Source organism: Scomber japonicus, chromosome 19, assembly GCF_027409825.1.
Source record: "Scomber japonicus isolate fScoJap1 chromosome 19, fScoJap1.pri, whole genome shotgun sequence".
In the NCBI taxonomy this organism is placed as follows: domain Eukaryota; kingdom Metazoa; phylum Chordata; class Actinopteri; order Scombriformes; family Scombridae; genus Scomber; species Scomber japonicus.
In genome coordinates, this window is record NC_070596.1 from 31,157,761 (window position 1) to 31,168,707 (window position 10,947).

General features: G+C 38.9%; 1 protein-coding gene across 1 annotated transcript; it reads right to left on the reverse strand.

Annotated features, from left to right (window-relative positions):
- Nucleotides 1–293: 293 nt before the first annotated feature.
- Nucleotides 294–7,189, reverse strand: pbdc1 (polysaccharide biosynthesis domain containing 1). The gene is made up of 6 exons (XM_053339882.1): nt 7,147–7,189; nt 5,481–5,546; nt 5,037–5,096; nt 4,196–4,336; nt 2,988–3,099; nt 294–705 (listed from the first exon to the last, which is right to left on the reverse strand). Exons 1-6 carry the CDS (start codon nt 7,174–7,176, stop codon nt 611–613), a joined length of 504 nt encoding a protein of 167 aa, XP_053195857.1. The 5' UTR covers nt 7,177–7,189; the 3' UTR covers nt 294–610.
- Nucleotides 7,190–10,947: the final 3,758 nt, after the last annotated feature.

Consider the following 10,947-nt stretch of genomic DNA (forward strand, 5'->3'; position numbering starts at 1 on the left):
TATCTGCAATTCAGTTTAGTTTTACATTGTTCATTGTAGTTTTTATTTTAATTTCAGTTAACTCAATTATTTTTTCATTGCTAGTTTTAGTTTTCGTTAACTATAATAACCCTGGTCCCAACCCTCACCAGGGTTATCATAGTTAACTAAAACTAAGACTAAAATGGATGGATGGATGGATAGATGGATAGATAGATAATAGATATATAGATAGATGGATGGATGGATGGATGGATGGATAGATAGATGGATGGATGGATGGATGATTCATATAAACTCTCAGTCAGTAAAATGCAGCTGACTTTATTTTTCTTCGTTTTCAGGCAAATAAACAAACGCAACTTTTTAGCGTTAATAGAAAATAAACTAACGTATGATTGGCACATTCAAACTTTACAGTAAATACAAAATGCATTAGTGAGGCTGAAGAGTCCAAACACAGTTTAACGCCGCTGCTCATCAGGTGACCAGAAACCTCGGTGACGATGATGATGGTGACGATGATGAAGACTTTAATTCAAACAACGAGGTTCATCTTCAGGAGGAGACGGACAGTTCCTGGTTTTTCCTGGCGGAGACTCTTCAGGTGATTTTATAAATGATTTTCAGGTTAACTCTTTGCAGCTTTGGACGTGTTGTAGACGACGTTGTTGTAGCCTTCTCTGTTTCGGGCGATCTCGATAGCAAAGAATTGAGCTCTGGTGGCTGAAAAGAAGAAGAAGAACAACAACAGATGAGTCTTCTCTGTTAAGTATGACGGAGGGGGGAGGGAGGAAGGAAAGGAGGAAGGATGGAAGGAGGAGGGAGCAAAGAAAGAGGGGAGGAGGGGAAGAAGGAAGGAAAAATTAAAGAAAGAGGGAGGAAGGTAGGAAAGAAGGAACAGTCAAAAGAGAGATGGGGTGAAATTGACCCGAGAGGACGACACGAGGGTTAAATTAACACGTCTGTCTTTATTTTTCTTCCTTTTAGGAACATTTTAGAGCTGTAATCACAATACCACCATATCATGAATCCATGAAACCATGATATTTTTGCTTATGGTTATCATACCGCCAGAATCTCATACCGGCCCATGCCTACTAGCAGCTAAGAGGCTATTCCTCCGTTCCTCACTGTGACGAGAGGAGACTCCAGAACAATTAAAGCTAAACTACTCAGAGTCCGCCCCCTGTGGTATGAAATGATCTTCAAACGACAATAATACAGTTTATGGTGATTATTTCTGAGACTGTATGCCGTCTAACTAGAGCTGGAAGATTATGGCAAAAATCAAAATCAGGATTAATTGAATTTTTAACCTTGATTACGATTAATGAAGGATTATCTCCTCCCTTGATGAACAATGATGTATTTTCACAGTTTCTTTAGTCTAGTACTTTCCACTGCTGCCCTCACACATGAGTAGGCATGGGCCGGTATGAGATTCTGATGGTATGATAACCTTAGATAAAAATATCGCGGTTTCACGGTATTATGATTACAGCTCTAAAATGTGATATTTTGAAATGTCTGTATTTAAAACCAAAAAAAAAGATTTTTTTCCCCCCTTGAACGGTCTTTTATTTTTAGGAAATATGTATTTAAAATAAATAATAAAAAAAAATAAGTGCAGTCCTTTAACTGAGGCTAACCCTTTAACTCAAGTCACGACATAAATGAATTATTTTTAGTGAAAAAACCACAAAATGCAAATAAATGCAATCACTGAACCTGTGGCTCAAGTTCAGAACATAAATAATTGAAAAAAGTAAAAACACATCTAAGATAAATATAAATAAATGCAGGCAGGAGCTTAAAACTGAAAACAGTTTTTGGAGTCTCGATCATATTGGATGTATTTCCTCCTCGCGCTGCTACTGTCCGGGACCTTCTTCCTCCGAGCCGCAGCCGTCTGTCTTTTTACAGTAGCCGAAGTATAAATACAGCCGATTTGGCGCTTTTAAATGGGGGGGAAAGTCCGGGAGGCTCGCCTCCTTCAGCCATCATACAGCCTGCAGAGCTACCTGCTTGTAACAGCAACCGGAGTACGGGAGGGGTTGGACTTCACGCTGCAGCTGCACAAGACCTGAGCGATCTCCACTTTCTCTCTGACCAGACGTCACATTAAAAAACCCGCTCATACCCACAGACTGTATCATACCCACAGACTGTATCATACCCACAGACTGTATCATACCACAGACTGTATCATACCACAGACTGTATCATACCCACAGACTGCATCATACCCCAGACTGTATCATACCACAGACTGTATCATACCCACAGACTGTATCATACCCACAGACTGTATCATACCACAGACTGTATCATACCCACAGACTGTATCATACCACAGACTGCATCATACCACAGACTGTATCATACCCACAGACTGTATCATACCACAGACTGCATCATACCACAGACTGCATCATACCCACAGACTGTATCATACCCACAGACTGTATCATACCACAGACTGTATCATACCCACAGACTGTATCATACCCACAGACTGTATCATACCACAGACTGTATCATACCCACAGACTGTATCATACCACAGACTGTGTCATACCACAGACTGTATCATACCACAGGAACGATATGACGGAACATTTTAGTGGTTTTGAAACCGTGACTTTTTCATACCGTGGTAAACCTTGAAACCGGTAACCGGCCCATGCCTACACATGAGTATCTTTAGGGAGTGAAGATAAAGATGTTTTAAGGTGTGACACTGTGGTTAATGTCTAGTTTACTTGATTAGAACTATGTAAAGATCATGGTATGGGTTCAAATCATCACTGGAGACAAGTTTTAAATTCCTTAAAGATATGCAACCTTTGTTGTCATGGCAACAGTGAACACCACGATTATTTAACATGAGCAAGATTAAGTCAATTAGAATCTCTAAATGTTGGTTTCCATTATTTTTCCATTAATTGCCGAGCTCTACATCCAACAGAAGTAGTTATCCAGGTGCCAGGTCTATCTTCACTCACCAAAGATGGTGTTCTCCTCGGTGTAATCCTTCTCACAGTCCAGACGCAGCAGAGTGCCGTAGTTGAAATCTTCGATGAGTCCTTCGAACTGGTTACAGAACGGACGCCACGTCTGAAGAGAGAAGCACAGTCAGAGTTAAAGAACTGACCGTAAACATGTGAAATATGTGAAACTGAAAGAGAAGAAAGTTTACACAGCTGATAAAAAGCACTTTGGAGCCGATTCACCGGAAACATCTCAGCTCAGAGTCCTGCAGAGGTTCAGGTATCCGACGGACCGCGAGTCCAAAGAGTCGTTTTTTAACCTTTTATAGTTCTGCTCAACCGTTTGGTAGAGATCACTTTGAGTCAAAAACTAAATCTATTGAACACATTTAACTTTTAGGTCAATGTTTATCACTATGAGGAATGTAATGTACAGACAGACCATCAGATTGTTCTATGGTTGCTATAGATACAGGTTGCTCTATGGTTGCTATAGATACAGGTTGTGCTATGGTTGCTATGGATACAGGTTGTGCTATTGTTGCTAAAGATACAGGTTGTGCTACGCTTGCTAAAGATACAGGTTGTGCTATGGTTGCTATGGATACAGGTTGTGTTATGGTTGCTATAGATACAGGTCGTGTTATGGTTGCTATAGATACAGGTCGTGTTATGGTTGCTATAGATACAGGTTGTGTTATGGTTGCTATAGATACAGGTTGCGCTATGGTTGCTAAAGATACAGGTTGTGCTATGGTTGCTATAGATACAGGTTGTGCTATGATTGCTATAGATACAGGTTGTGTTATGGTTGCCATAGATACGGGTTGTGTTATGGTTGCTATAGATACGGGTTGTGCTATGGTTGCTATAGATACAGGTTGTGCTATGGTTGCTATAGATACAGGTTGTGCTATGGTTGCTATAGATACAGGTTGTTCTATGGTTGCTATAGATACAGGTTGTGCTATGGTTGCTATAGATACAGGTTGTGTTATGGTTGCTATAGATACAGGTTGTTCTATGGTTGCTATAGATACAGGTTGTGCTATGGTTGCTATAGATACAGGTTGTGTTATGGTTGCTATAGATACAGGTTGTTCAATGGTTGCTATAGATACAGGTTGTGTTATGATCCTGCTGGAGACATTTTTGATGCTGTGTTTTGAATATAAATCTGTCAGATAAATGCGATGCAGTGTAAATTTAAAAGTGTCACTCGCCTCTTTGGCTTCGTCAGATTTTAGGTCGTCAGTTTTCAGCAGCTTGAGGTCGAGATCTTTGAACGTTTCTCTGAAGCACGTGTAGATTTTATCGTCCAGCTTCGTCAGCTTCAGAAACGCCGGATCCACGGATGAAATGAGCTGAAGACAGAAAGAAAGAAAGAAGAGAGTTTATTCATATTTTAAATCATATTCAGAACGTTAATATGAATACAAATGAATCAGTTTCAGTTAACATGAGTTGAGATTAGAGCCGCAGCTACGACGTTCAGCCACTAGATGTCACTCTGCAGCAGCTCAGATAAAAACTAACGTCCAGCTGCTTCAATCAATAAAGTTGGAAAAACGACTTTTAAACTCATCAAATCTGATCAATTTGCCTTTAATTTAAATTTATGGCAACAAATTAAAGGGATTAATAGAGGTTGAGTGAACAAGTAAATAAATTGTTTTTAAACAAGATAAATAAGAAAAAATACTGAAAAAAGAGTAATAAAACTTTTCTGGCTCATTAAAATTAATAGATTCTGTGATTTTATATACATTTTTTCTTCTTAATGTTTAGAGACTAAACTCTGTTTTTGGTTTTCTTGAATTTTGACTTTTTCAAAGAGAATTTGCTTCAAAATAAAAGTCAGTTTTTATCTCTAATTTGAAATTAAGCAACTCGATTTTAAACTTTGTTTTTTGTGTGTGTGTGTGAGTGTGTTTGTGTGAGAGTGTGTGTGTGTGTGTGTGTGTGTGTGTGTGTGTGTGTGAGTGTGTTTGTGTGAGAGAGAGAGTGTGTGTGTGTGTGTGTGTGTGTGTGCGTGTGTGTGTGTGAGGTGATGGAGGCTCTTACATTGAAGTAAACCTCAGCGTGGTTGTACGCCTTCATCGCCCACATCATCTCCACCCGCGGCTGAAACAAACACGTCACAGGTTTAAAACACATTTACAACATTTTACTAATAATCAATAAAAACTGTTCACTGTGTTACAAGTATAATTATTAAATAAATAACTTTATCTGCCAATTATTTATCAATTCATCAAGTCATCACTTTGTCTATAAAAGGTAAGAAAACAGTAACGACAGCATCTCCCAAAATATTCAGTTCCCTGTTTAACAGAGAAAGACTGAGAAGCTGAAGCAGCACATTTTAACATGTACGGTTTAAACATGAGTAAAACTAAACGACTACTTGCTTGTGAACTCCTGTACATTTCTAATTTTGCAACAATAATGATGAAAACACGACAAATCAAATAAAACAACAGTTGAAATGTTTAAATGTCTACTTACATCATTGTCGTACTGGTCTGCTGGAAGAGAAAGAGCGTGAGCTGCTGCTGACGCTCCCTCCACTCCCTGAAACAACACAAATACACACTTTAATACACACAACACACACACACAACTACTTTATATACAGTTACTGCAGTATTATGAGTGATGTAGTATGCAGTATTACAGTAAAAGTACTGCAGTATTATAGTGATGTAGTATGCAGTATTACAGTAAAAGTACTGCAGTATTATAGTGATGTAGTATGCAGTATTACAGTAAAAGTACTGCAGTATTATAGTGATGTAGTATGCAGTATTACAGTAAAAGTACTGCAGTATTATAGTGATGTAGTATGCAGTATTACAGTAAAAGTACTGCAGTATTATAGTGATGTAGTATGCAGTATTACAGTAAAAGTACTGCAGTATTATGAGCTGTTAACAACTCATAGACATCTGAAATGTGAGCCGACTACACACTGCTGACTGGTTTCATCTTTAACAATGTGTTGTATTTTAAAAGCTTGTTATATTTTCCATTGTGTCAAATCTGCATCTGAAAAGTAACTAAAGCTGTTAAATAAATGTAGTGGAGTAGAAAGTACCTCAAACTGTACTACAGTAAAGTACTAGTACCTCAAACTGTACTACAGTAAAGTACAAGAACCTCAAACTGTACTACAGTAAAGTACTAGTATCTCTAACTGTACTACAGTAAAGTACAAGTACCTCTAACTATACTACAGTAAAGTACTAGTACCTCAAACTGTACTACAGTAAAGTACTAGTACCTCTAACTGTACTACAGTAAAGTACAAGTACCTCTAACTGTACTACAGTAAAGTACTAGTACCTCAAACTGTACTACAGTAAAGTACAAGAACCTCAAACTGTACTACAGTAAAGTACTAGTATCTCTAACTGTACTACAGTAAAGTACAAGTACCTCAAACTATACTACAGTAAAGTACTAGTACCTCTAACTGTACTACAGTAAAGTACAAGTACCTCTAACTGTACTACAGTAAAGTACTAGTACCTCAAACTGTACTACAGTAAAGTACAAGAACCTCAAACTGTACTACAGTAAAGTACTAGTATCTCTAACTGTACTACAGTAAAGTACAAGTACCTCTAACTATACTACAGTAAAGTACTAGTACCTCAAACTGTACTACAGTAAAGTACTAGTACCTCTAACTGTACTACAGTAAAGTACAAGTACCTCTAACAGTACTACAGTAAAGTACAAGAACCTCAAACTGTACTTAAATCCAGTACTTTAGTAAATGTACTTAGTTACTTTCCAGCAATGAATGAATGTTTTTAAGTCAAGAGATAAAATAAAACATTTAAAATAACTATATAAATATATAAAACAGTCCTACTCTCCTAATAAGACATGAGACACCGTCACATATGTGGTTATATAGATTTATTAGATATAATATCAGCTGTCAGTGAAGCTTCAGTGTTTATCTGCTGCTCTGCTTCTACACGTGTTTTCTGTCAGCTAGCTAACATTAGCCCAGTCAGCTAACTATCCTGCGTCGTTAAACCGTTAAATTTAACTTTTTATTAATTTCTCAGACTCGTCACAGACCTTCCTGTTGAGTCGGCTCACTAATAAAAGCCTAAAACACAATAAACATGTAGAAGTTGGTTTGTTTTTGTGTTCCTACCAGAGCGGCGAGTCCATTATCAGACGCCATTTCTCTCAGCCAAAGATCTGCTGCTGCTCAAGAGGATTCCCTGCACGGACTTTACTGAACGCATGCGCAGTGGCTCCAAAAGACACGAAAACTATATATTTTTTCTCTATATTGACACAAATTAGACTCTAAACCTTTCCTCTAAACACGCAGAAAATTCAGTACGAATACATTAAAGACACATTTCTTGTCTTTAAGAAAATGTTTAGGTCGAAAGTATGGCTAACGTTGCCTAAAACAAGCTAGGTGAGCAGCTCGTAAAAAAAAAAAAACCCAACTAATCATGATGTAATTTAGTTTCAATTAACGGTTCTTATATTTTTATGGTTATTTTTCTACCACATGAACTCGTCTGTTGCAGCAGCATATAAACCTACACAGATAGTAAAGCAGTTCAGACAGTCTGACTTTAAATGCAGGGAATCATCTTGCCGCGTGAAACTCTCTGTGCTCAACTTTAACACGCTGCTGACGTCACGCGTTAAAGGGCCGATCAAACCTTTCCCTTTCCCCTTTCTTTTAATACTTTATTTTTTAAATTATATCTTAAATATCTGGTTCTAACTTATATAAATAAATATATCATATATTTTGTCACTGCTGTCTTACATTCCACATATTCTACTCTGGTAATTTTATAATTTTATAAATAAAATTAAGGGTCAGCTAATTATCTTTTCTGTCCCTTTGTCAAATGTTAAAGTTCTTAGTTCAGGACTTTCACTATCAGAAAATCACAGAAAATGCATAGAAAATGTCTTGTTTCATTTTAGCAACAATCCAAAAGCCAAAAATATTCAGTTTATAAAGATATAAAACAGAGAAAAGCAGCAAATCTTCACATTAGAGAAGCTGGAAACAATATGTTTGGTAGTTTTTAAGCTTTTCTAGATTTAAATTCACCAAAAATAGTAAAAAAAAAAAAAAAAAAAAAAAAAAGAAAAGTCCAAAAATGTCCATCATTAGTGCTACTATCAAATAGCACTAGAAATTAAACTAAGAGAGGACGGAGAGGAGAGAGAGGAAGGAGAGGAGAGAGGGGAAGGAGAGGAGAGAGAGGAAGGAGAGGAGAGAGGGGAAGGAGAGGAGAGAGAGGAAGGGGAGGAGAGAGAGGAGAGAGAGGAAGGAGAGGAGAGAGAGGAAGGATAGAGGAGAGAGAGAGGAAGGAGAGGAGAGAGAGGAGAGAGAGAGAGAGGAGAGGAGAGAGAGGAAGGAGAGGAGAGAGAGGAAGAGGAGAGAGAGGAAGGACAGAGGAGAGAGAGAGGAAGGAGAGGAGAGAGAGGAAGGATAGAGGAGAGAGAGAGGAAGGAGAGGAGAGAGGAAGGAGAGGAGAGAGAGGAAGGAGAGGAGAGAGAGGAAGGAGAGGAGAGAGAGGAAGGAGAGAGGAGAGAGAGGAAGGAGAGGAGAGAGAAGCACATTGAAGGTTCAGGACTGGAATCTGTCATCCAGACGTCTCCAGGCCCAGATTACCTGTGAGACCAAAAAGCACAGACAACTCCGGGCAAGAAGTTTAGCTTATTGAAGCATTAATAGAACATGAATGTTAATGGATATAGATGGATGGATAGAGAGAGAGAGGGAGGAGGAGAGAGGATAGATGGATGGATAGAGAGAGAGAGGGAGGAGGAGAGAGGAGCCCAGTGCATCATGGGAGTCCCCCGGCAGTCTAAGCCTATAGCAGCATAAACTAGGAGCTGGAACCGGCCCGAACTATAAGCTTTATCACAAAGGATCGTTTGAACCGTACTCTTAAATGTAGAGAGGGACATATTGCATCTGTCAAAGTAAAGTTTCAGTTGCATCTAACTCAACCACACCTTTACCAGAAATGTGTCAGATCAGAAAAAGCTGCAGACTACATATTAGCAGCTACATTTAAAATAGAAAAGGACCCAGAACAGATCCCTGAGGAACACCTAAAGTCATTATTCACAATGTTTGGGTGGATATCTTCTATCATATTAACCACAGCTACTTTATACGCTATTAATGAGTCAGAGGTTGTGTTTACAACTTGTTGCATTGTCCCAAAAGTGGCAAAAAATAATTAATAAAGCTTCAACTGAGTAGCTTTAGTTGCTCTAACTCAACTCCACCTTTTATTAGTAAGGTGTCAGATCAGGAAACGCTAATATAGATCATTTTCGTGACATTTTAGAGAAACCTACATATTAGCATGTTCATTTAAAATATAAAACGACCCAGAACAGATCCCTGAGGAACACCTAAAGTCATTATTCACAATGTTTAGGTCGATATTTTCTATCATATTAGCCACAGCTACTTTATATGTTATTAATGGGTCAGAGGTTGTGTTTACAGCTTGTTGCATTGTCCCAAAAGTGGCAAAAAATAAGTAATAAAGCTTCAACTGAGTAGTTTTAGTTGCTTAAACTCAACTCCACCTTTATTAGTAAAGTATCAGATACGATAATCAGCTGTTCATCTAAAGACTCTTTCATTAAAATGACAGTATTAATGTGCATGAACTGAGTCTGCTGTGAATAAACAGAGAATCAGATGTTTTGTGGTGTTAAAGTTGCATAACGACGTCTGACTGTGTGTCGGGGTTGTTTCTGGTTGCCGTGGTTACAGGAGGAAAATCTCAACTTGTTCCTCGGAGGGAAATATTATATAATATGTTCATCACACAGAGCTGATTGTTCCTCCTGCTCAGAAACAGCCGGAGGAGCGACAGCAGAACCCAAAACACTCATCCTGTGATGAACTGTCCCAAATCAAACTACGGCCTTTAATCACAGTTCAAACATCTGCAACAGCTTCTATCCTGCTCACTACGCTGCTGTCACTAATAACACACAGAATTATATATAACTATAATAACACACTGTTAACAATCAGCAGGGCTTTACAATACAAACTGCTGTAATCACACTTTTATAATGAATCACTGTATTAATGTGATGAGTGATCAGGAGAGGAGAGAGAGGAGGAAGAGGAGGAGAGAGAGGAAGGAGAGGAGAGAGAGAGGAGAGAGAGGAAGGAGAGGAGAGAGAGGAAGGAGAGGAAGGAGAGAGAGGAAGGAGAGAGAGGAGAGAGGAAGGAGAGGAGGAGAGAGAGGAAGGAGAGAGAGGGGAAGGAGAGGAGAGAGGAGAGAGAGGAAGGAGAGGAGAGAGGAAGGAGAGGAGAGAGAGGAGGAAGAGGAGGAGAGAGAGGAAGGAGAGGAGAGAGAGAGGAGAGAGAGGAAGGAGAGGAGAGAGAGGAAGGAGAGGAAGGAGAGAGAGGAAGGAGAGAGAGGAGAGAGGAAGGAGAGGAGGAGAGAGAGGAAGGAGAGAGAGGGGAAGGAGAGGAGAGAGGAGAGAGAGGAAGGAGAGGAAGGAGAGGAAGGAGAGAAAGGAAGGAGAGAGAGGAGAGAGGAAGGAGAGGAGGAGAGAGAGGAAGGAGAGAGAGGAGAGGAGAGGAGAGAGGAAGGAGAGAGAGGGGAAGGAGAGGAGAGAGGAGCCCAGTGCATCATGGGAGTCCCCCGGCAGTCTAAGCCTATAGCAGCATAAACTAGGAGCTGGAACTATAAGCTTTATCACAAAGGAACGTTTTTGTCATTTAACCATAAAATATTGTAGTTTTAGTCTCATTTTGTGTTTTTGTGGTTAAAGTGAAAACACGATATGTTGCTGTGATATCAGATAATAATTACAGTATCATATTGTAATTTATATTAAAATTCTGTATTTTCACAGTAATATCGTGTCATTTATTTTGAAGTTATATTATTATTAAGTTATTATAATCATATTTTTTTACAGTGAACTC